The 27,675-nt window shown below is 37.4% G+C and overlaps 1 protein-coding gene across 2 annotated transcripts in view; it reads right to left on the bottom strand.

Moving 5' to 3' along the window:
• Positions 1 to 3,826: 3,826 nt before the first annotated feature.
• The window catches only part of SP3 (Sp3 transcription factor), a 35,826-nt gene continuing 11,977 nt past the window's right edge, over positions 3,827 to 27,675 (bottom strand). The window contains exons 4-8 of one of the 2 annotated variants that reach the window (XM_038181777.2): positions 27,154 to 27,244; positions 25,882 to 27,048; positions 14,620 to 14,812; positions 7,600 to 7,796; positions 3,827 to 5,603 (exon numbers count right to left, since the gene is read on the bottom strand). In XM_038181777.2, the coding sequence (XP_038037705.1) occupies positions 5,287 to 5,603; positions 7,600 to 7,796; positions 14,620 to 14,812; positions 25,882 to 27,048; positions 27,154 to 27,244 (1,965 nt within the window). In that variant the 3' untranslated portion in view covers positions 3,827 to 5,286. Of the gene's footprint in view, positions 5,604 to 7,599; positions 7,797 to 14,619; positions 14,813 to 25,881; positions 27,245 to 27,675 lie in introns of both variants that reach the window. The other variant, XM_038181776.2, reaches the window with a different exon arrangement.

Raw genomic sequence — 27,675 nt, forward strand, 5'->3', positions numbered from 1 at the left:
TCCGCTTGTGCTGAACACTTTTGATAGAGATGAACAATGTGACCCATAAACTGTAGAAACTTGGAGGAGTGGAAGGACTGGAGGAAGGCCCCAGAGCAGATCATGGCCACACTAACAATACAAGAAATGGCTTCTTACCTTTCAGAAGCTGTAGTTTTCACTGATAAACCTTCCATTACCACCATTCACAGCACTAGAACCATACTCTAGTACTGGGGAAAAAAAGAATGGTTGATAGAATATATATATGAGAGAGAAAGAAAAGAAAGAAAAGAAAAGAAAGAAAAGAGAGAAAGAAAGAAAAGAAAGAAAAGAAAGAGAGAAAGAAAAGAAAGAAAAGAAAAGAAAAGAAAAGAAAAGAAAAGAAAAGAAAAGAAAAGAAAAGAAAAGAAAAGAAAAGAAAAGAAAAGAAAAGAAAAAAGAAAAAGAAAAAGAAAAAGAAAGAAAGAAAGAAAGAAAGAAAGAAAGAAAGAAAGAAAGAAAGAAAGAAAGAAAGAAAAACACCCACAGTGCATGAAAGCAATAGTTTTGTTTGTTTTTGTATTCAGCTATCTCCCCTACGTACTGTTAATGACTCATGCAGGGGCCTAGACAGAGAAAATAGAAATAAGGAATCAACTTATCCAGCAAACTTAGAACCATCTTACCAGAAACATCATGATGTCTCACCCTGGGGTGAACACATGTGCAGAATCACAGTGAATTTCCCTACAAACCTCTACCATACTGTCATTTCTTAACACAGGAGGTGCTAATAGGTTTTCACTGGCAAGGATATTTCTGGTTTCTGGGTGAAAACAAAAAATCTTCAAATAACATTTTACCTGCTGCCCCACATATATGCAAAGAGAAATGTGTGTAAAATGTACATACATTATATATTTTGTACCTAAAAAATAAATTACATATGCATTCTATAAGTACTTATTTTCCAAGCACAAAGGCTGAGACACTATCCAAAAAATCGTACAGCACAGTTCTAAGCAAAGGGACAGCTTACATTTTTGGACTATTGGGGCGGGGGGTAGTCATTGAAAACATTCAAGGTGTTTTTACTTATTTTTTTCCTGGCCTCCTGGCCATCTCGGGAATTGGAAAGGATCATTATAGCTGGACTAGAGAGTTGGAAGGCTTCCACAGACCACTGTTTACTATCAGGAAGGTGTGGTCACAAATTTTTGTGATTAATTACTGATCCCATTTGGAGCAATTCTTGAGGATGCATAAAGCACTTACACATCTGACTAAGATGCTAGCAGACAACCTACAGACATGGATTATAGGAAAGATGTGCAAGAATAGTAATAATGAACAGCAATTCTGGAGCATCATAATGAGGTGGTCTTTTTATAAAAAAATATCGTCTGCTATATAAGATCATGGTCAGCCACGTCAGTCTCTTCTGCCCTGTTCTGCAGTGCACACTGCGCTTCTGGTGGTGGTAAAAAGCTGGAGGAAAGAGAGCCTTACACTCATTAGTTCGTAAAGAAACGAAGAACCATTTGACAGGTGACTGACTATTAGGTCCCTTCACCTCATTCCCTGACACCCTGAACAACTTGTTAGAGAACATATCAGAGCTTTCCTGAAGCCATTGGGAAGGTTTATGTTACTGATTCCAGAATCTGAAAATACCTCAAACCAAAGCCTGTTATTTCTTGTTCAGACAAGCTGAAAGAGCTCAGCAAAGTCCCTTCCCAGAGGAAAATCTGCATTTTGAAACCAGAAATCTTGCTCTTCACAAGTGTTTCTGTGATTGCATCATTCTCCTTACAATCACGTTGCCCCTTGGTTTAGTAAGCAGTAATGAAGAAAAGCTCTTCTCCTCTGCAAGAACTGGTACTAGTTTGTAACTTGCAAGAATCAAACCATGAGTTCAGTCAGGAATGAGACCAGGAATTTAGATTACAGCAAATGTACATCCCAGCCTTGTACTTACTGAAAATAAGTACCCTGAGTGTTGAAATTGAAAACATGGTCCTCTCAAGCTCATGCTTGCTTGCAGAACCAGTTTTAAGGTCTCCTTAATTACTGATTACACTAAGCTGCAAGAGAGACAAATCATCCAATGATCTAAAGGCTACCATACCAAGAACGAATTCAAGTAAGAAAGCCTCATATGAAAATAAGTATGAAAAATGATAAAGATTGCACAAATAAGCAGCAAGACACACACTAAGCAAGCATCACCAGGAACCCATGAAGAACTGTGATTCACAGATAAGCTCTGAAAGCCTTCTATAGAGTGCACAACTTAGTCTTGGTATCATATGACTGCCTAATGCAGACACAGAAGAAAGCCATAATATGGCAACAATCTTAGAATACACCAAAATTTTTATACCAAAGCTAGTGAACCTTTGTGCTAGGGGTGAGCAGAGATCTTTCAAAAAATCATTACCGTGCAACATGTGAACACATGCAGTAGCATTCTCAAATACAAACACCATGGCTGTGAGCCATTAGACAGACAGCCCTTAGACTGTAGGCTTTCCATCAAACTCTTACCTACACATTTCCACTTACTTTCTTCCAAAACTTACACCTTCTGACATTTCCGAAGAAAATATCCTTTAAAAATTTTGCCAACTAAACATCAATTATATTAACCTGTTGATATACTGAGTATTGAAAGTTCTGAGAAACGAAACATGGTTTGCAGTAAGGAGGCATCAAAACCCTTGGCACTGAAACACTTTAATCTATGGAGGTACATCAGTGAAAGTTTAATTCCATAAAAATTCTGCATTGAATAGCAGTGTCATTAAGAAATTAACCCTCTTCCCTCCGTCTTAAGTAAAGCACTAATACAGCTACAAATAAAGGGAGAGATTAGAATGCATGTAAATCACACTAAAATGCTCTGTGAACTAAAACAGCTATTGGAAATCAAACCCATTCACCTGTCAAAATGAGGTGGATTCAGATTATGTTAAAATATTGACAGCATCCATGGAATGGTTCAAGTTTAAGCAGAACTTCCTTTTCTCTTAAGCTGCTGCCTTTTAGCCCTCCCAACCAATTGCACTCTCTTTTATTAAATAGATTAAACTGATGGTGAATTAACTCCCTTTTCTTTGTACCTGTCGATTCCTGTTTCTCTGAATCTTGAAAGATTTGCATTAATTTTTTCTTCCATTTAACTGCAAATGCAGAAAATCTTCTTTTCATGACTTCTTCCAGTTCTCTCTCTTCTAAGCTGAGCCCTACCCAGTTTATCTTAAATTATCGTGGTCTGTCTTCTAGCTGTTTGATACTCCAAGACTTTAGGCTTCTTTTATCACAAATACAAACTTTTCAATTTCATTTTAGTACCAAATGCAACCATTAGCGTCTCTGATCTCAGTTCTCACTGGCCCTTCTTATACCATCTCAAATTTTCACCTCCGTCTTCTGAACTCATTTTTCCCCCCCTTGTCCTTATTATTTCTTCCTATGCTTTAAGCAAAAGGCTATTATAATTTTTAGACACAGTTCACTGTCAAGTCTGTGTGTATTATGGCATTTAAGTGTAGGGGGATTTAAATGCAATTTTATTCTCATATTCAATAGGATAGGGCCTATGTTTTCTTCACGCTTTACTCAGCGTAAGGTTAAAAACATTACTACAGCACCTCCACAGTATAGTACATGCATGCCTGGGCATACAGAGATTTTGGAATGGAGGGAGAAAGAGGTGCTATCTCACCGTCTCTGTGCCCACAAGGAAAGGAAACACTATTTATGTTTCCCAGCATCTAAAGAAAAATAAGAAAGCATCTCAGGCAATTAATATATATTATGAAATTACGCCTTATTAGTTAACAAGAATTACAGTAAACTCAAGTCAAAAGAAAAAAAAAATAGTGTTTTATTAACTACCACACTGTTATAATACACTTTAAACGTACAATAAGGTAGCCTTTAAATTTGAGGTGGTTTTAAGAATAACAAATGAACAGATTTCCAAATGTTTGTAAATAGGTGAACTGCAGTAATTATTGTTGTACATTTTTGGAAAACGGTATAGCACTTACAGACTGGCTATATAACTTCATTTTGTACATTTTTCTATAATTGAAAATATAAACAGTAATTAAAAAATAAAAAGAAAATTCAGCATAATAAAAAACATATATGTTTATCAGTTAAATGTACTGGATACATACAATTTTTAAGGGAAGAAGCAAAAAAGGAAAGATGGCTGATATTTAAATGCAGATTGACTAACCAAAAACTAAACAACAAACAAATAAAAACCTCATAAAACCCCTAGTTCACTATGACTATATCCATATGTTTGGGAGTACTGTCAATATGGAAGTGATTTTTCTGTTGTATTTGCATATGTTATATTTTACTGGTAATTTACATGATGGCTTTTAAGGCCCTGGCAGACAGATGTTTTTGGAAAAAAGATTTGATAAAAATCACTGCTGCGACGCAATACACCTTATTTTTGGTCCTCCAATGTTCAAGAGAAGGGATATACTTCACTATAACATTTGCCTTACCACCCAAATGCCTCAACCTATACATATTTATTTTTTTTTTTATTTATTTTTTTTAACATTTTAAGTTTTTTAAACATTGGTTATATTGCCCACCTTGGTTATTGAAAGAATATTAACAAGACATCATTTTGGCAAATTAAATCTTAAACATGGCTTTTCAATAGGATTTAAAAGGTGACTATCCCTAGAGTTCCATGTTAAAATGTAGTTTTCAAAATCTTACAAGAGTAATGCTTAAAATATTGTACATAGTTAACCTAATTAAAATAATTAGCTTCAAAATGACAAGTTGATGAGCTAAGTAAAGCCTACACTATGTAACATTTGCTTGGAAACTTGATTTGTCAGTTATGCATAATAAAAATTCCAGTCATCAAGAAAATTACAAAATTTCTTTTATCATAACATGATTTCTTTTCACCCATCAACTTCTTTATCTTACAATAGATAAATACCAACATGTTCTCATTTTTTTTTACACTAAACCACACAGGATTGATGCATTTGGTTAGACTACCATTTCCATCGTTAAATTCTTTTTTTTTAATATAACTTGGTAAAATTTCATCTCTTCTAGATTCCAAAAGTACCTACAAAACCCATGCAATTTTACCATTTTAATATACTATGGAATATCATACAAAGTAAGGCATTTCAGTGTCATGTATAACCAAGTTACTGTCAATCCAAAAATTTTTGCACATCAATAAAAAGATATCTAAGAACTTAGGAACAATATTCTTCTCACTACTGTATAAAAATAACCACAATTAATAGGTATCTTGTGTAATATTTACTCCATTGTCTCGTTTCCCGAAACTGTGACAAGCTGTAAAGGTATTTCAGTGTTGGTAAGAATATCTTGATTGCTGGTGCCAGATGTATTAACAGTTCCTATTCCTGAAACAGAACCTTGTTGAATATTTGCAAGGATAAGTGTTGTTCCTCCTGCAGTAATCAAAGTATCATCAGGCGTTGCTTCTACTGATGCCAGCACTGTACTGCTGGAGTGAATGCCTTTTTTATTCTGATGTGTTTTAATGTGTTTGGCAAGGTGGTCACTTCTCATAAAGCGTTTTGAACATTCTGGACAGACGAATTTCTTCTCACCTGTCATATAAGATAAGAAAAAAATGTTTTCAAGAACATTAGAAAAAAATCACATATACACCAAAAACTGAGTGCTTCTAAGAGTCAGAATTCTAACAGCATCTTAAGAAAACCGCTATCCAAGATGATAAACTTAAATTGTCATTTAAATTTCTAGATATTCATACAAATCATTTAAAAGAACCAAATTATTTTTCTGTCTCTCACTGAGCTTAGGGAAATCTTTCAGGCAAGATAAAGAATATCACAATCTAATATGCTCAGCTGCAGTTATTACCAATAAGTAACTTCTCAGAGGAGTACAAACCCTGCAGAACAATGGACAGGAAAGATAACATGAACTGCAGAATCCCACTTGAGACTGACAGACAGGACCATAGGGCAATTCAGGTTGGAAGGGAACTCTGGAGGTCTCTAGACTGATCTCTCAGAACAGGGTCAGCAATGAGGTCCGTCCAGGTTGCTCAGAAATTTATCCAGCCTGGTCTTGAAAGCCTGTAAGGATGAAGACTGCACAAGCTCTCTGGGCATCCTGCTCCAATGCCTAGCAGTCCTCACAATGGAAATATTTTTCTTTGCATCTGGTCTGAACATATCGTTTAAACTTGTGTCTGCTGCCTCTTGTCCTCACACCAACACACCACCATGAAATGTCTGGCTTTTTCTTCTTAATGTTGTCCTTGCAGGTTCTACAAAGCTGCACTTGAATTGCCCACTCCCTGCCATTACTCTTTGCCTAGCTGAACAAGCTCAGTTCCTACAGCTCCCTGCTTCCCAGTCATCTTGGTTGCCCTCTGCTGAACTCAATCCTGTTGATTAATGTCTTTCTTATGCTGGGGGCTGAAATATTCTAGATGCAGTCTAACCAGTACTGAAAAGGTCATAAACACTCCCCTAAATCTAGCATCTGTGCTTCTGTTGACACAGCCCTGTCCACCTTGGCTGCTGGATCACATTGTTTATCAAGACTTCTCTAGATCCTTTTCAGCAGAGATACTTCCCAACCAGTCAGCACTTCACCTGCATTGATGCAATGGTTTATTTCATCCCAAGTGAAGGACTTTTCATTTATGGCTAGGAACCATTAACCATTCCCTCTGAGCTGGATCATTTAACCAGTCTTCTTTTTAATTTTTAAACAAACCAAAAAAACATCTGGCTGTCCAGCCAGACAGACCATAACATTCCCAATTAGATTCAACCATCCAACATGTCGAACAAAAGCACACCACTGCATACAGAAGATGAAATAATTTTCATAGACACTGCAGTTTTCTAAGCAATGCATATGCAGAAGCACAAATTATCTACTGTCATTGGGTTTTTCAAACAATCTAATTTTAAAGGTAAGCATGCTGTAGTTTGAACATTCTAGAATATTATCATGGGTTCCGTTTGTAGGAAAACAGTAATACAGACAACAGACTTGAAACAAACCTCTTCTTAAAAAGATGAAGAGCTAAACTAATTTCTATTCCTTGTATTAGACAAAAGGAGAAATGTGAACTTCGGGTTCCAGTATCTCTAACAAGTAGTCTAACCACAAAACTAGAAGATGTAGAATGATGCACCATCAAATGCTCTTCCTTGATTTTGTGAATGACATCTAATCCCTTGGACATCTAGCCCTCCATTTTTCTTTTTTCTTTTTTGCTTTTATAAAAAGGGAGAAAATTATTAAAGTTAAGATGTTTAAAAACAGTTCTAATCTGGTTCAAACAAATCAAACTCATCACTGAACTTGAATCAAAGTTTTCTGATTAAGCTAATTTAAATATTAATTTTAATGTCAGTTTTGACTCAGAAAGGTTGCATTTTGTCCTTTTCAGATCTACTGAAGGAACTAAAACATACATATACCTTTAAATATTAGCTGATTTTAGAAAAGCCACAAAACAGTAAAATCAACCTAATACAAAGATGTTTTCCAAAGTTATTTATCCAAGCCCTCCCCATGTCACTCTAGTAAAAGGCACCGGAATCAAAAATTGAAAACCTGTGTGTGTTCTTCGGTGTCGCTGAAGCTCATCGCTGCGAGTGAACCTTTTGCCACAGAACATCCAAGTACAAACAAATGGACGCTCTCCAGAGTGCCAGCGGAGATGAGCTCTCAAATGCGAAGTCTTCCCATATACTTTGCCACATCCCGGTATGTGACAAATGTGTTGCTTCTTTTTTCCCAAGTTTGAGCCTCTGTTAAATAAAAGTGAAGTTATTCATTGTAAAACATTCTTCCTAAACAGTGGTCATACATAGAACTGGGATTAAAATATACCAACAGATCAATGAAAAAAAAAATCTGAGCGGTTGCCCATTTTTGTTTCAAATATATTCAGAGCCTGGTACACTCTGCAAAAAGCTGGAAATAAAAACTATAATGGTATCTCAATTCTGCAGCAAATTATAAATTCAAAAGCATGTGAAATTTAAATGACAGACGTATAATCTTTAGCAAACACACATGTATATAAAGTTAGAAATACAATAACTACAGCAGTATTATTTTGATATTGATGTGCCTGTATCTTAAATTTCTCCCAATTTCAGTTTTTATCATGCCAAAGACAGTTTTGGCAAAGAAACACAAATCGTTACAATTGCCAATAGGGAAACTAGAGATTTTGGCAACTGGGAAGAGAACAGATGGGACTTTTGGCATCTTGGGGAAACTTGAGAAACAGTTTCAGGTTGGAGGATAAGCATACTAACCTGCAGATTTCCACTAAAATGAATGACAGTGAAATAGCTGATCTTGCTGGCATTTCAATTAATTCCTTGATATTTCAGAAACAAAATTCATCAAATACAAACACATAATTCCTAGGAAGTGTAATCTAGACACTTGAGCTTGATGCCTATTTTCAAGATGCTACCTCACTGAAATGGTAATTGATTACATTCAGTGTTAAGCACCTAACACAAAAAGCATAGCTTTTTTTTTTTTTTTAATTTAAAAAGTAAACAAACAAAAACCACCACAGAGATAAGAACTTATGAGTACTCAAAGAAAGATCAGTCTGGGCACTGCACAGCTGCTGCTGTTATGTCAGTGTAGTTATATGAACAGTACAAGGTAGGAGACTGAAAAATGCAGCCAAGCATTAGGACACCTTATACAACAGTACCGTTAACTTAGAGCAGCTTCAATAGATTCTGAAATCACAGTCATCAGCACTCCGTCCTTGATGACTAGGTAGAGAATTTTTAGTTGCCTCATCAGGACAATTTTTTCTTTCCTTAAATTAGGGTTCTCCACTTCCTCTCAACAGTCCAGTGAACGATTTTCCAAACAACTATTAAACCTAGATTCTCATCCCTGCATTCAGAACATTGCTGTTTCACATTCGATGTAATCTAAAGGTGACAGAAGAGATTCTGCTTGTCTCATTTTTTTGTTGTTACTGCTACCCCTCAAATCCATAGCCTCATGGAAAGTTCATCTGTCTTTTCCAGCTCGTCTATAAATTCCTTGCAAAGAGTACCCTAACATCTGACCTGACACCTTGAACTCTTTTCATCATTATCAGTACTGGCAAAAATATTTTTTACTTTTTTTTTCCAATGTCCCAAAAGTAGATTGTTTCTTTGGCCCAGATGAATACTGACTTATTTTTTAAACATCCACCCCAACTGAAATGCCCTTTGCTGCATCTGAACTGTCATGTTCACACTCGTACATGGCCTCCCCTCAAGCCAATATTAAGAGACAAAAATAAAATCTAATTTTTATCTTTGTACTGAGCCACTTACAAAAAAAATCTCAATATTCACAAGTTTTGAACATTCAGCCAATCACAAAGGTGATTTAGGAAATTGTCTTTTTTGCCTAATTTCCATTTAGGAAAATGTCTTCAGAGTGCCCCCTTTCTTTTCTAATTACTCAGCATCCACAAAAGGCTAGGCCAAAGAAATCTCCATAACACAATTCAGTCTACCACTAACAGATTCAGTAGCATTCATCCATCAGCCCTGAACACCCAATTCTCAAGACTCCAAGGAATAAATTTTCTTCGTTTTCCCTTCTGTGTCACTGCAACCAGTTCCCCAGTTCTCAGGCTCAGTTCACCTTCACCTAATGTTTCAGTTCTAGGCACTCAGAATCATAGAATATCCCGAGTTGGATGGGACCCATAAGGATCATTGAGTCCAACCCCCGGCACCACACAGCTCTGCCCAACAATCCAGACCATATAACTAAGAGCACAGTCCAAACGCTTCTTAAACTCCAAGAGGCTTGGTGCTGTGACCACGTCCCTGGGGAGCCTGTTCCAGTGCACAACCATCCTCTTGGTGAAGAACCTCTTCCTGACAGCCAGCCTGAACCTCCCCTGTTGGAGCCTGACACCATTCCCTCAGGTCCTGTCACTGGGCACTAAAGAGAACAGATCGGCACCTGCCCCTCCGCTCCCCCTCGTGAAGAAGCTGTAGGCCTCCATGAGGTCTCCCCTCAGCCTCCTCTTCTCCAGGCTGAACAGGACAAGTGACCTCAGCTGCTCCTCATACATCTTCCCCTCTTGGCCCTTCACCATCTAGAGGGGAAGAAGTCCTTCAGGTCTTCTTGTTTGGTAGCTCAAGGCATCCAACAATTGTGCTGACAGCTTTATTGGTAATACAGACAAAGGAACACCCACGTCTCTTCCGCATTATATAGTCTTGGTAACCAACGGAATTCCCCATTAGGATTCTGCTATCCTGTATCCTTAATTGCCTGTCCTACTCCATGTAACCCTACGAAGTTCTCAATCTATGCTTATAACAAAATATATTTCTGCATTTTAAAATCTGTATACATTTTTGTATACAGATTTTTTTTATTATTATTATTTGGTATTTCATCCTCATATGGTCTCCAAATATGCTACGATCTCCCCCTCCTCCCCCCCCCCGCAATAACCAGTCCAAATACTCTGGAACTTTGCGTGACACAGTACACAAGTGTGACACAAATCACATGAAATCACATCCAATTTTGTTAAAGTAACTAAGATTCCTAAGTCAATCATTTGGAGTTGCTTAACTGCACCTTTAGTCTAGACTGAAGGAAGTCATGGTTCAATTCACGGTCAGCGTATTGTGCTTCAGAGGTAGTGTACATAATCCTGAGCACGTCACCTGATTGCCGAGGGAATTCCTCAGTGGACTCCGCAGTCCAAAGAGAAGAGAAAGTTAGGAATTTGCAGAATGAGATCTGCAGGACTACTGTGAATGAGTAACTGAGTGTATTTACTGTACACAGCTTCATACAGGCATCTGCACGTTTGCTTCATGCGTGCTCTGAAGTGACTGGATATGAGCCAAGTTCTGTCTGGACGCTTTGCAGCTGTGACAGACTGGCACCGTGCCCTAACACGTCACGCTAGGAGGCCTTTCTTGCTGCACTGGCCAATAACCATTGCCACTGAGTAAAAGGATATGACTCACACCTCAACTGGAGTCTTCAAATCAATTAATACCTTAAGTATTTTCATAGCACGTTTGAGCTTTATAAAGACAGGAAGCCACACTTCTCAGTAGCCATACAGAGTGCAATGGTTTCAACATGAGATACCTTCATCTACAAAGAAACCAGACTTTCAGTCCAGCAGTACTTCCAGGAAAAACATTAATTATTTTAGGGGTGAAACAAAGGCTTTTTAGTTATTTTAAGAATGTATATTTTAGGGTTAAGTATCTGAAGTGGTACTCAGCAACACTGTTCCTCCGTAGATCCAGAGGGTAGTAGTTACATCCCAATATAATTGCAGATATAATTGAGAGGACAGTGAAACATTCCCCTAACTTCTGACACCCTAACAGTAACCTTAATACTATCCAGTTGGGATCAGAGTCATCCTCTGAGGCACATATCTCTCTTCTCTTTTATTCACCATTTACCATGTAAGCTTGAGGCTGTAAGGCTTTAATTTACACATCTAGTACTCTCTCCCTACTTCACAGAACTGTTAAAAATATAAATTCTTTGAAGACTGCAATGTGTCCTAATTCTGCATTGAGAATCAAAAAACAAACAAACAACAAGAAAACCAACCCTCAGCCCTCCTTTGCCCCCTCAAAAAAGAGGATACAAAAGAAATGCCAAAATTAAGACTAAATAAAAGATGAAATTATGATGAAGTCTGCATATGTGAGGCCATATATACTATATTTTCCTACCTCATTTAGCACACAGGAGGGATAGCATTCATTGAGTAAACTACCATTCAGCTTTCTCATATTGATTTATTGTGTTTTCCTAATCTTACTAGTTACATATTAGTTAAATACTATCTTAACAGAATTATTCATTTCCTATGTGTTTTGTCCTCATCAAGAACATTCACATCAGCATCTAAGCTTTTCAGAAAAAAATAGTTTATCATCGTGCAACATACTTGTGTATTAAGCTTGAACTAATACAATCATTTCATACATCCAAACTTGAGGCAGAAAATGATTGAAATTGTCAAACAACCATCAATCAAAGGAATCAAGCTCAATGTAGCAAAAGCTTGATTTTTTTATTATTATTTTTTAAATACTGTAGACGTTCATAGTTCAGCCCAATTGACTCTTTACAGCAATGAACTCACTACTTCTGCAGTGAAAAAAGTGGGGCGCATAGTACTAATACCTCCAAAACTTCAGAGACCCTTTACTCCAATCTCCTATTTAAGTCCCTATATGCCTTCCAATTTCTGCAGTAAGCAAAGCACGTGCCAACCATTATACTGTCCTGATTCAAACCCTGAGCATCACCCATCCCATCCACTGAATAGTACTGGGGTTGTATGATGTTTTTTTAAATGCACAATAAAAAGAATTTAGAATAAATAAAAATTTAGAACAATTATGTAAATTTAGAATAATGTATATATTTGGAATAAATTAAATTTATTAATACATTCATAAATTAAATTTATAAATTTAAGTGATTGTAAATTCTAATAAATTAGAATGACCAAATTAGAATTTGGTTTCTATTTTTTAGAAACAAGATCATAATGCATATGTGCAATTAATGTCACAAAGGATATCTTACCTTTGGCACTTTCCAACTTTCAATTTTTCAGTTTTGTAACCTTAACATTTAAAAAATTCTGATTGCTATATGAAGAAATTTATGGAAGCAAACGTCCTATTGACTGAAACTTAAAGTCATCAGCAGAGTTGAAAGACAAAATAAAACTCTGCATTACAGCACTAGAGATAAATGAGCCAATGGAACAGCTACAGAACATTATCCATGCGTATCAGAGTGAGAAGGAAAACATTCCTATGGTGGGTTTATTGCTTTTTGCTAGACTCTGAAGGCATTTTACATTCTGGTGGAAACGTTGCTCTAGCAACTGTAGGCACTTTCACTCTTTTTCAGTTTCACTACCATTCCTACCATTGTCTCCTTCGCTATCCTGTTTCTATTCCAGTCCTAATTCTCACATCCTGACTTCCTGTCCTACTTTTCTCCTTACTTTGCATGTTTGATGTATCCCAGTCCTTCCCTTAACTGTGGAGTTCAGATTCACACCCATCTCACCTCTACCCTAGCTCTGACCTCAACTCCTTCCTCAGTTCCAAACAGAGTTTCAGTCAGATTATGTACACCATTCTCCACACTTTCTCAAAACCGTCACTCAGTAAGACTCTCTTTCTTGGGCTTCAACCTTACGATTTGGTGTTATAGCAACTTCACTTCGGAGTAAGAGTAAAGTTTAGAGTAAAGATGCCTTTAAATTAAAGCCACTGCAGGCTGGAATAGAGCACGAAGAAGAGGAACTTTATAAGAGTACAGTCATTGCCTGTAACATTCTAAGAGTTTTCTCCTAGACTGAAGCAAATCTCAATCCAGGCTGTCCTTTGGGCAAATCATGGCACAGCCAAGGCTTACCGAGCCAGGTTTTCAGTGGACTACATGCAGGAATTTAAGAAAAAGCTGACTTACAAAGATGCTATATGACTGTAACAGATATTATCAATAGCTTCATTTGTGATGAAAACACATGAAGTGTTTTTTTTTGTCTTAAAAAAAAAAAAAAAAAAGCTTTTATTTGCCTAAGCAGACCAAAATATTATCTCCTTGTGCTTACAATGAAGGTATCTGGAACTTAGAGCAAAAAAAGCTCAAAAGGCTGGACAATATATGAATTTAGCCAGTACTTGTTTACAACTCTTAAAGCCATGGAACACCGACAGGTTCTTGAAACAGAACTCAGTAATTTACACTATAGTTCCCACATAAATAAGACTTCCACTTCAGAGAACAAAGTATTATCAAAATGGGCAAATTTCTGTGTAATAAAGTCTTTGTGTAGTTATATTAACACAAAGTTAGGCTGCCTTTTGCAAGTGAAAATATTCAGTCTATTATCCCCATTTCCCTCTTCTATCATTTCAAATATCACAATTACAGAAGTGTTTTAATATAAAATAAAACCTTTGTATGCAGCCCTGACGTCTTATACGAATAGAAACTTAGTATCTTTGCATTTGCCATATTTACACTAAATTTGACTAAAACAATCAGTCAATTAAAAATTTTAAATTTAGGGTTATTATACAAACCTTGTTTTTCTTAGGAACCTAGCAAAAAGGAAAACCAGGATAACTGTATTTTTAGAACACTCCAAAGCAATCAAACTGGAAAAAAAAGCTCAATCAGTGAGGAAATGCAGGAATACAGCATTTAATCAAGTCCTTGACATATGATAGGAAGCCAATCACAGATGCGCATATTCCAAAATATTTAATTTTCATATTATTTAGAGCAATGTTCTACTCCCCTCACTTGTACTAGGTGGCATCTAACTCCAGATTTTTCCAATTAATCTTAATGGAGTAACTCACAGAGGATGGAATAATTTCCCCTTCCATCTGCAAGCCCAGAAATAAAGGTGGCTGTCCTTTAGCACATAAGCTCTTTTGCATAAGCCCATAGTTTTCTCTTTTTATAGCCAACTGTTATTAACTAAGGCTCCTTTTTTCCTCACTCATTATTTGTTTTCATTATTACATGCATTATATGACACTGAAAGTTACATACCTTCCACCACCTTCTTTGCAGTTGGGGCATGTACAAGCTACTCGTCGCAGTCTTTTTCCTTCTTGATGTGGTTGGTCCCCTTCCTCATCTACCACCTGTACTCTCAAATGCGTTAGATCATTGGTATTCAGTGTAGAATCACCACTAAGCTGCCACTCTTCTGGATCAGGCTCCTCTTCTTTAATCCTAATATCTGAGGAAAAGAACAAAGACAGATCCATAAGTAGCCCATTAAATACAGAGAAGGAAACCATTATGATCAAATCTTTTTTACTGTTGAGAGCACTGTGTCAGTCAAAAGTCAACATACTTTAGTGCATACTGACATTGCTTCTGTGCCCTTATAACCTGTATGGTATTTAAAAAGTTTATCTTACTACACAATTCAAAGTTGAAGACATGCTGTAACAAAGTATTAAACTTCAAGTTTGAACCATTCTTGGTAGTGAATGCTGTCACCTGGAAGATTTTGGCTGCTTGAAAGATAGGAAAAAATGAGGAACAAGAGGTTGAAAAAAAAAAAAAATGTAAACACATGTTTCAAATGATCCTGAGTATCCATTTATATTCCCAGAGGGTTTCTCAATTAATGTGACACATAGTAGAAACATCCTTTCTAGATGATCTTCAGGATTTTTTCAGTATGCACAATAACAAATGAAATACTATAATAAATTAAAGGTTTCAACCTAAGACAGACTAAGAAATACAATAAAAAAAAACTCACTCCTTTGTTCCCTCTTCCCCTTCTCATCTCAAATTTGTCTTTTTTTTTTCCCTTAAACTATTCAGAGAGAAGAAAAAATTCAGGGAACAATGTTCGGTATTAGAAAGAAGTAAACAAAACCCAAACTAATTTAAGGTTATTTTGAGCTGGTAGTCAAATAGGTCCTTGTACTTTCATGAAAGCAGAATAAACGTCTCAAGTCTCAACTCACAGGATACGCATTCACAAGTATGTGTACTCTACCTCCCTTTCCAAAGAAGCGTCTACATGCCCCTTAAACAGTACACGTTTTAGGAAGAAGATGGAATCTTCTACCACTCTTTCATCTCACCTAAAGCACAGGTTGAAAAGCAAAGTCCAAACCGCAAACCTATTAGGCAAAACTTAGTGTCCAATGTGAACATTCAGTGCTAAGCATCTGTTGGAAGTACTACCTCCAACTAAAAGGTAGAGGACTACCCTCAAGTAAAAGCTCTATTTTCTACCATCACTGTCCTCATAAACTGAACATAAACATCACACAGCTTTTAAAACAGTCATGTGGAAATAAGCAGTTAGACCAAACTCAGAGAATAAGTGCTGCATATTACACACAATACCACCAGCAGGTAATGAGCATCTATCAGCTGTTGCTTTGAGCGCTCTTTCTGGGCAGCCACACAAAGCTACACAGCATTCATTCAGTCTAATCCAAGAACCAACAATAGTATCACAGTACACTGTGAGACAACTATTTCAACAACTTCACATTTTAACGGGAACGTTTTTTCCCTCCAGACACTACTCTGAATTCCCCATGAATTGGAAGTCTGAAAATCAGTATTTATAAAAAAGACAGTTTCTGTACAGCATTTTAGAAAGCTGAACCCCAGCTCCCTCTTAGATTCAGCACTCTAGTTTGGATATTTTTTTTTTCAGAGAAAATGATTAGCCACTGGCACAAACTAATAAACAAGCCATCAAAAGTGTTTTTTTTTTTTTTTTTTTTTTTTTCCCTTGAAGCTTCAAAGTAAAAACTGTGTCCCTCCTGGATGCATTTAGCGACTGATTTCTCTGCGTAATTGACTCTCTGAAATGTAGGTGTTCATCCTCAGCACAACACCCAAACCCCGAAACCTTAAGTGAGCACTGTGGCAATTCTAAATTCTTTTAAGGAGTTAGTGCTTCAGCTACTACCTCTATAATGAAGAGGAAGCTAAACAAATTGCATAGCAAAACATATGAAAAACTCTACTGGGCCAGATCACAATTGGCGACTTCTCCCAGTAAAGATCAGGAAATAAATTAATGGTAAAACATGTAAAGAGTAGTAAGTACCTGGTCTACCTTCCAAATGATGCCCAGCATGCGTTTAGAGACAAAGGATGCAGCTACACTAAAAATCTCTTGGTGCTAATAAGGTGTCAGTCCACTCTTTCCCAACACCATAGTCTGCCTTCCTTTTGGCTACATCTATAACCACTCATGGGATTGTCCTGACATTGCTGACATAACTTGAGAATTATTTAACTTGAGGAAATCACTCCTTTTGGGATACAATTACAGGTCAGAACCAAGGAAATCTAGATTATTAACTGTTTTAGATGCAAAAGGAAATGCTAGAAACTAGACTGAAGGAAAAAAAAAAAAAAGCTAGTCTGAGCTGTAGGAATCCAAAAACTAGCACGCTTACTTTTGCTGATTCTATGCATATAGTAACATCAGCAGAAGTACTGCAGTAAGCTTTTGCACTGTCCAAAGTCACCTGCACACTAATTGAGCTTTACTGCTACAGTAAGAAGCTCAAAATTTCAGACAGCGACCTAAGCGTCTTTCACATGAAAGGTATAAATTTTGCTATTAAATGAACAGAAAAAAATAAAGACCTGCCTATACGTACCTCAGAAACATCACATTTTTTCAGGGCTCCAACTACCAGAAGAAGAAAGAAGATATACTATTAAGCATATCAATATATTCACTTACAGCATCTTTAGAAAAAGGCAAAAGCCTCATTGACTCTTACGCAACTGGGCACTCAATAGGAATTCAAACACAGCAAAGTGATAAAGCTGCCAGCACAGGACAATTCAGCCTTGTGTAGATGTGCCACAAAAAAAAATCAAAATAAATCAAAAAAAAAAAAAAAATCTCCAAGCAGTTCTTTAGGGCTGGCTATGGTAGGTACCACGGTTAAAATTCTTTGACTGATCAAATGTTCCACAAGGTTTTCATCTAAAGTAAGAGTTGAAGTAATGCTAATCAAATAAAACATTGTATTAAGAAGGTAATTTCATCATCATCTTACTAACATTAGATACAAAAGTCAGTAATTGAATCCAGCTAGCACTACATACACATACTTATGAAGAGATACCAACATAGCCCAGTGAAGTAGAAAGGATCACATCAGGGATGGAACTGTGCTAACACCACTACTGAAGTCAGACATTCCATGTAACGCAATTTCTGTTTCCCCATACCCACATTATATGGACAAATCACATCTGCAATAACCAGTGACAAAGAAGACAACTGTCTGTGCATTCTCCTTCTAGCTATGGGCCTCACTTCTAACAACTTCTCTGGTTTTTGGGGGGTATCTGAACATGCGCACCGATATTCTAGATAAAAAGACGATCAAAACACCAAAAACACTCCAAACCTAGCGCACAGGTGGTATGGTCAAGCTCGGAATAAACTGAACATTCCGAAGCCTGTCAGTTCTCCATTACGTATGCAACATGGAACTGCTCTGCTCCTGAGCGAGGGACCTGTGTGGACAGTGGACAACTGCAGACAGAGCTGGACAAGAACTGAGGAGGTACACAGACTTCACAATCCCTTCATGACCCACTTTGTTTCCATCAGTATCACTATTCCCAATTCCCATTTCATCGTGTAGTCTAGGTGAGAGTGGATCTCATCAAATCCCGCAGTGAATCAGACAGCCTTAATACGATCCTTAGCAGCAATGAGGCTGCTGCTCTCTGAGCAGATTCTACATTATTGCAAGAGGTAAGGGTAAATCCCATCACTATTTTGTGGGAGAAGGGGGTGTAATTTAGACATTGGAATGAAACGAAGAGGTAGAAGGGAGAAAGCATTGGGAAGAGCAAAAGTTAAGAGTCTTCTCAAATGCAATGCAACTGCAGATTACGCAAATTCATATAGATAGCAACGACACCATGTTTCTCCCTTGGTGTTCCTCTGGATGTGTTCCATTCTAATTCAGTACTAGGTTTCACACATGCTCTGCAAAAAATTGGGACTAAAACCTTTTTTTTTCTTTTTAACATAATCCCGAATGCCATGACAAGCACTGATAAATTTGAGGCAACTTTCATTCTCTACCAATTAAACACAGGCAAAATGAAGGTCACATTTGCTTTAGTACTATTTTATTTCCGTGCTTCCAAGTTTCTGTATGTCCTTACTTCTTCATTACGTTCAAGACCTAGTCCTAAGTATGAAAGGGAAATTCAAAGCTCCTATTTCAAATGAATTCTTGCTATCTTAATGAGCTAGATTTGGTTTAGCATTTCCTTTTCTCAAAAGGATGCAAACTGGTATCCTGGTGCATAATTGTTCCAAAGCAACCATTCCCTAATCAGAGAAATACCAGAGCTGGCTTCAACACAGACCAAGTTTAAGTGTATTTGGTGAATAAAAGTAATAACTAGAAGATTCATTTTCAGTGCTTCAGAGAAGTTTAACTGATAGGATGAAACTATGCAGGTAAAAATGCAGCTGAACTGTTCTTGAATGTATTTCAGCTACAATTTAGCGTGGAAAGAATTACCGCTGCCCACTGATACAGCCAGGTCACTTACTCACCTCATCAGGTATCAGATGAATGCAGTACTTAAACTGAATCAAAACAGCAAAGAAAAACTTCATATTCTATCTTGGCCTGTTTCAAGTGGGACTTTAAGAAAATACCATTTTGTTCATCTCTGAGAAAAGTTATTGGTTTACCCAATAGTCATAAAAACAGATATAAAACAAGAAGGGGTGAAGATGCAGTGCAAAACCTCTTCATTTGTACACTTCACCACCACCACCACAATTTTGGGATCTATCTGCCTCTGCAGACTGTCACAGCAAGGTCCTCTTGGAATTACCTGTAACTGTCTCCAAACTGTGGGCTTCCAGTTTAGCTTCTTTTCCTAGACGCTGAAAACCACCCTGCCATTTAACTCAACTAAGATTTACAAGTTCCTGATCTGAGAAGCAGGAATATGGTTGTTCAACTGAAAACAGATCTGTATCAGCGTTGCACATACCTTCACACCAATTTCCTCACAGCATCACAAATTGTCTGTCTACAGTTTCAATGTCTTGTAATCAGTCATGCCTATTCATTTATTTTTCCACATAGATACTTCCTTTCCCACCCCTCTTCTCAAGAAAAGAAAACACATGTGAATTCCCATTTTCTTTCCATCTTGTTCATTTGGCTTTCACTGTTCTCTCTACAGAGCAACCACCATTCATGCCCTCAACGTCTTGATTTATCTTGCTTTCATCTGTGGATGTGAGGAAGCTTCAATAAAGATTTCTTAGATACTGCCTTTGTTCATTCCCATCCAAAGTAACCTTCTTCTAGCCTAATTCCTATCTAGATTAAACCCTATCTAATTGGACAGCTGTCCAAGTCATTCAGACAGGAAATTCAACTAGGTGAATGATTTCTATTTTGATTTGCCCCTCAAAAGTTGTTTGAATTTAAGCTATGTCATAACTTAAAAGGAGAATAGAAAACACACTGTGAAATGTCATCTTGAAATACTAGTGAAGCTCAGCTCAGAAGAAAGACTGTCATCTAGTTTCAACAGAGCAAAATCACACTTTAAGCTTCTAAGGAAAACAACTTGTGTACAAGTTGTATACAAGCCTAAGAGCAGGACCTCACAGTACTGAATATTGAAGCAGTACCAGCAAAATGATTAAAAACAGAGCTACAGATCTCTTGCAAGAAATTCAACATAGCATATGTATTTCCAAGTGATCCCATGCATTATTCTACACCAACTTATACCAGTGCTATCGTAGCACAAATTATGCATCAAAGAACACTTACTTACCCTACAGCAACTTCAGTTCTTCAAAGATACACTGTCTACAGTGTCTCAAGATTTTGGGTTCGTTTTGAAGGGTAGTATCTGCTATAGCATGCCCCTATTTTTTTCCTTATTTTCTGTTGTTGAAAATTTAAGAGGGGATTGCTACCAAGGGGGAAGAAGAGTTCACCATACTCAGTACAGAAGCCAGGAACTGCACAAATAGGTAAGGAAAGCAGGAGGACACTGAATTCTGGGTCAAATATTCCTAACTAAGAGAACTAGAATGCTACTAGAATCAAGTGACAAAACTGTCATCAGCAATTAAGAAAGGCAGAACTGTACAATTTCTGTTACATATTTGGCTTTAAAGTGAAATAATAGTTCTGTCACTAGATGAGAATGAAATGCTTTCCACTGACAATAAATCAGGAAAATGTAAAAAAAACAACAACAACAAAAAACCTACTAAAATAAATACTCAGTAACAGATCAAAAGATCCTAATCAACAGATTAAGATAATTTTCATTCAGTAATGAGTGCTCTTGGTGAGCACTCCTGGCATTACAAAAAGACTGGCAGTGTCCTTCTTAGAAACTTCAGATGCTTTTTATGAGCCAGATGCACTAATGAGTTAGCTTGAGAGATCAGAACCAAAGTATGCAATCCTGTGAAGAAGGTCAGAAGGCAACAAAACCATACAGAACCTGAAGCAAGGGACTTACAGTCATGAGATTGCACAAAAACAGAAAATGGGTTGCCAGCCTTCTTTTTAAGTTAAAGCAGTACTGAAAATAAAATCCCTTGCCTCTGACTTCACAGATACTTCCTATGCATCCATCCCTACAGGCGTGAGGGAGTTTTCCTCTTGCTTCATGTGAGAAGGATCTTTGAAAAACAAGTGAGGAACGGGTACCTGAAACCAGGTAACTATTATTTTATGAACATCCTCAGGATGGCTGAGCCTAAAGTAACTCAGATTGACCTCCTTAAATTTGCATCACCAGACACTCAACCTACATGACAAAATATTCACTTAAGGGCAATATACATGCACCTTGCCACCATGGGCTGCACGGAAGTGAATTAGGCTGTGAGCTGTTTTGGAATACAGAGAGCAGAGAAGTGCATCAACCACAGACATTGAGGATGCATATTAAGATTCAATCTTTTCTAGAATTCAAAGAAAAAAATGCAATTCTATACCACAGCAGCAGATACTGCATTAAAAAAGACTAATTAAAGTTATACAAACTTTCTTACACTTGAAGTGAGTTAATTTGCTATATGCTGTTATAAGCAAGATTGTGAAACACAACTATGATCATCTAATTCTTCCACAATTTATTAATTTCCTTTGAAAATGATGAGAAAATAGGGAATGTAATTCTTGCATGCTGAAAGCAAACTGTTTACATAAGATTGCTACATAAATAGCTCTAATTCCTGCACTAACTTAAATCTGTCAGTTTCCAATTCAAGTTTTTCATATCAAAAATAGAACAGTGGAAGTACCATTTTAAACTACATTGATTTTACAACATGTAAACTAAACGCCTCAAATTTAAATGGGATAGCCCAAAACAGATGTCAGATGAAAATAATTATTTAACATCATAGCTTCAGCTTACTTGATGGATTTCCTAAGACTTGTTTTTTTAATTATCAGATTTAATTTCATACGAATACCATGCCCTTCTTGCAAAAGCTTGGAAGAAAGGATGTCTTAGAAAGACAAACTGCAAAACCAAAATTAAAATTAGTAAAATTTTGAACTGGAACTTGAAAAGAAGAAACTAAGCTGTGTAACAGTGAAAACTAGCCAAAACCTTTTATAAAGTTCTAGATGCCAGAAGAAAGCTATGCTTTAAGTAGCATTCTGCAGTGCTTCACCAGAAGCATTAGAACACTGAAGCAACCACTCCAGCAAATACAACTGTAAATATTCCATTTTTAATTATCGGGGTGGGGGAGTTAAACTGTTTTACCTAATGGATGTCAGACATCAGCCTCACAAGACACCAGCAGATGAGCAAGAAATTGTTACTTAGGCAAGTATTTACCTAGAAAATTGCCCTTTTTTTTTGGCCAAATTTAGAATAGGTCAATTACTTCAGCACGATAGAGACTTCAGGTTCTGGCAGGAATGGAATGAAGTCCCCACCACAAATAGCCAACCACTCCCACTCTCTATCAACTGGTGTAAGTTGATCAACAGGCATGATTGTAAGCTTCAGTGGCAGCAGGCAGATGAGTCCCTAAATAGCTGTACATACTCCTGCAATGGAGGAGCTGGGAAGAAAGATGCAGAAACAAAGACCTCGAAGTCAACTCTTGAAAGGGACCCCTCCGACTTCATTTCAACTATAGACCAAATGGAAAACTGTGGGGTTTTATTTTTAAATAAATTAATCTTCCAGCTGAGCATGCCTGGGTTGATAAGCAACAAAGCCCCTTCTTAAGCCAGTGCTACTTCTTCTCAGGTCACTCACTAGTTTCTTCAGATGCCACTGGAACAGTCAAAAGGATTATTAAAAAACATTCAATTCAGCTTTACAGAAGGTGAAGTAACCTAGATCAGACCCAGTAAAGTTATCTTTTTTCAGGTAATAACCAGTCCAAACCCATGATTCAGTATATTAATAACTTAACTTAGACACTATTACTATTTATTACTGTACTCTGAAAGGAAAGTTACTTCATATAAAGCATTTGTTTCTTCATTGGTTTCTTCTTCAAATACCTTCCTTGAACAGGTACCTTGTTAAAAAGCAATGTGAACGGTGTGCCTAATGCCTCTTCTTGTTACAGACAATGCAGTATTTTATTACCAAGTGCCAATAAAAGGAGTAGGCTACTAAAGAGTTTCCTCAGGCTTAGCTTCCTTTCAAGACCAAAGGACTGAAGCTAGAACACCTGTGAAAAGGTGTTCTCTCTCTGCCACTGGTAACACACTGATAGCATTTGATACCACCTCTTTGTTCTGAAAAGCATTGCTAAAGAAGGTTTCAGATATGACAAACCAACACCCTTCCCTGCTCTATCTCATGACACGCTGAATCCACTGGACTTGTTGGACAGAATCCACTCATTTAACTTAGGAAAAGTGAACTTTGAAAGAGCCAACAACCAGTGCTGGAACCACCCAGCATTTATGCCAGCTCAGCTTCAGCATGTGAGCTCAGCTTTCTATTTCTACTTCTGCATTTATTCTTCAAAGTGAAGAAAGGGTGCCATACCATACTGCGGGGTGTTATAAAAAAAAAAAAGATGAAAATCACTGAACAAGATTATCTTAGACAACCTCGATATAGACAAAATGAGAGATTCATATGGAAAAGGGAGTGAAGGTCAGTCAAGATAATTCCGTTTGAACGCTAGATTGATCGTTACTTTGGAAAAGTCAGTTTCTTGTAATATAAAGGAGGGACCAATTAAATTCTCCCCAAATTTAGGGGATGGCAGTTTTAATGCCTTCCAGTCCATATATCACTCCTAGACAAGTAGGAAAAATGTCACCATAAATCTCTGCCCTATCTTTAATATAACCATGTGTTTATAGCTAGTCACTTCAGGCAATAGTTTCTACTCTTCCCTGGCTGAATCTGCCTGTTTAATCACATTTCTTATATCCCATTTATTCACTTCCATTCACATGTGAAATTCCTTACAGCAGAACACTTCAGGAATGCTTGATGGAATTCCCTTGCATTTGATTATGAACTGGCATCAAAACACTCTTAAAGAGTGTCAATGGACAAGCTAACATACACACAGCTGGCTCAACTTCTTTTTCACATGCCTTTTGTTTCTTTGCTTTTTTTTTTTTTTTTTTAATATTTGCTCTCAAATTTATGCTACGTTAACCCACAAGTAATAACCACCATCTACATGATCCTGCCCATATAAACCTCAGAAATAAAGACATTCTCATCTTTCTTGTACTTCAAGTTAGCCGTAAGGCTCTTTTTCCAATGGTTGGAAAGACACCGTCAGACCCATCACATGCTTTTTGTTATTGCTGTCTCGACCCACTGCCCTCATAGGTAATAAGGTGTGACAGAGACAAACCAAGACATTCTGTTTTCACTGGAAATAGAAAATCTAAGAAAGAAGATTACCCATCAGAGCAAATGCTGTTGGCAGCACACCCATTTATTTGCTGCTGTTGCCTACAAGCCAGTGAAAAGCAGGTTTATCTAGGTCTGGGTAACTTCTCCTTAATAAATCCATAATATAAAAGACATTTCCAAAACACAAAACTAGAAAATCATCCCACTTACTATTTTAAATTCAAATTTTGGATCACAAAGGAAAAGTAAGCTTATGACATACGAGATATCAACAGCAGCAACTATGCAAGTATTATAATTAGTAGGCCTTAACTCAGCAGCTCCTCTAGGCATTTTTACTTAATATTGCGTCCTGCTCACGTGTTTAAATAGGCGTACAATACAAAACATTTATGCCTTGCATTACATATGTATGCTTCAGTATCTTAATGAAGCAGAGCCTTGGATCATGTGATTACAGTAAAATAGCAATTCCCAAGCTACTTTGTGCAGCATTTCCCTCCCAAATTATCTCTACTACCCACTCTGCCCCTCGTAACTAGCCTGAGCACAACGCCAAAATGATTAGATTAAATGGCTTCTGGCAGAACAGAACATCTTGAGGCTCTCTTATTGTTGAACCTCTCCTATTCTTTCTTTCAAGTAGCTAAGCCCTAAAATTGGGAATGCAGTGTATCAAATCTACCAAAAACAAACATGCATGTGTATTTTCCTCACATTAAGAAATTCCTATTTTAAGAAAATCACATTTATTATCTGCTTATAGAGATAAAACATGCTGTGATGCTCATCATTAAAAATTGTACGTTCTGAAACATAATGCAAATATGTACTACTGGAAACTGATCTCATACGTGTTGTTAAGCACAGCCTCCATTTTGATATTCAGATGCTTGTTTCACTTCTGCTTATATGGGTGTTGTACATCCTAGTAACACTGACATTACATCAGCAGGAAATTAATTTAAAAAAACATTGGGTCAATAACAGCACCTCAGAGGATCCACAGATTTTCAAGAAAAACAATGGTAAACATGTATTTGGATTTTCCACAAAAAATTCATCTATTCGTTACAGGTAATGCTAATGACACTGCTTTATTGCGAGCATAGTTGCTTGTCAGGTTTCTGTAAGACTTGTAAGTACTGACAAACATTGTATTAGAAGTGCAATTAACTGATATGACCAGTTGAGAGTTACAGGAGTTTATAATAACACAAGTGGGGTAGGACCATGTTCTACCATTACAGTTGTTTCTTATGCAACAATACTTTCAAATAAAATCTATCATTACTTTAACCCACTGTATTTTGAAGGCTTCTGCAGCAAAAACAATAGTGTTATGATTATCATCATTCAAACCAAGTACACACAATAATAATAAAAAACAAATTAATGCAAAAAGAGTAAAGTAAATACCTGCAGGACTGCCAGCATTTTCTCCTTGATGCAGCTGAATACCAGCAGAATCTATAGAGTTTACTGTAACTGTCTGTAGATTTGGCAATTGAGCAGTGCTTAGACTAACTGGAGTTGACGTCAACGCCCCACCTGCTGCAACTTGACCAAGAGTGAGAGTCTGCACAGGGGTTAGAGTTATTTGTTGACCAGGTGCATTCTGAATTTGCAAGTTCTGCAAATTCTGAACTCCTTGCACTTGAAATGTCTGCCAGGTTATCTGCCCAGAAGGGGTCACTGTTTGTGCCTGAATTAAAAAAGTTCCGGGGTTCAGCTGCAGTTGAAGGTTCTGAAGAGCCTGTTGAGATATACTTTGACTTGCTTGCACACCGTGGATTGTCTGTTGCGCAATACCTTGTACAATCTGGGCTTGACTGGTTGGCTGCTGAGACTCTTGAAGCTGTATGTGTTGTACAATTGGCTGTGCTGTGGAGACCTGAATATTCTGAGCCTGTGTATCATCAGAGACTGATGTCTGAATGTAATTTCCCTGAAGATCAGAACTGTGAACCTGACCACTGGTTGTGGTCAAGTTGTTTGCATTTTGTTCCAATATACTTGAACTGTCTATGGTAACGGGCAATTGTGATGAAGATGATGTTGGCACAAACAAGTCATTATCAGTGGCAGTTTCTGTAATTTCAGGAGAAACTTGCTCACCAGTCCTTTCAGAAGTATCTGAACTATCCATGGCCTGTCCAGTATTTATCAAGTGCCCATCTGCATTAATGCCTGCTGTCATGGTTTGAGAACCACTGCCAAGTCCCAGAGAATCTAGATCAACACTATTGATGGGTACAAAAGTAATATTTCCTGGCAGTCCAAGAGGGACGTTAGCAACCACTTGTGCTTGGCCAGGAAAAGACGAACCACCAATTGCAACTCCCTGAACCTGGACTTGACCAGACTGTGATAAGATATTCTGAATATTAGTTGAAGGTGTTCCAGAGGCAATGATGGTTTGATTAGAGCCAGGAATGATCTGAATTTGACCGGTTTCTTGATTTATACTGCTATTATCAGAAGAGGCTGCAAAGCCAAGTTGAACTTGCTGACCATCCGCTGTCTGGATCTGGGGTATTACTTGGTATTGTACGTTAGACACTGTACCATTCGACGAATCTGATCCTGGTGCAACAGAAAAGATTTGTTGATTTTGCAAACTCTGAATAGGAAGGACATACTGCCCACTTGAAGTTACTGTGGCAGCACCTGGAATCTGTACTATATTACCAGCTTCATCCTTTATAGTGGCAGGAGCTGCAGACAAGACCTCCCATCTATTTGGAGTTCCTGCTAATTGCACAGAAGCCAAATCCCCTGTCTGAATAAAAAGAAGAAAAGAAAAGAAAAAATTAAAACAAGAGACATACAGATTACACGCTAGAACAGTCATGCAATTCAACACTAGAGATCAATACACTACTGAAAAACATGCAGTGCAGCCCACGTAAACAACAGCAACTGAATTAGAACTACAAAGTACAGATTTTTGTTAGGTGAGCTAATGCTTTAAGTCAGGGTAACCAACCTGTGGTTCGTGAGCTGCATGTGGCTCACAAGTAGATCAAATGCAGCTCCTGTGCCATGGCTACATCAGGTGACCAGCAGCAGAGTTATTCTGGTGGGATGCTGCTGGGTAATCCAAACCCCTGGCTGTGGGAAGAAGGGAGCTGGCACGGGCTGATGAAGTTGCCATCACCAGGTTACCCTGGGACTCAGCTACACGCCTTACCGAGCCTTGCACCTACTGCA

This window comes from Anas platyrhynchos, chromosome 7, assembly GCF_047663525.1.
Source record: "Anas platyrhynchos isolate ZD024472 breed Pekin duck chromosome 7, IASCAAS_PekinDuck_T2T, whole genome shotgun sequence".
Lineage (NCBI taxonomy): Eukaryota > Metazoa > Chordata > Aves > Anseriformes > Anatidae > Anas > Anas platyrhynchos.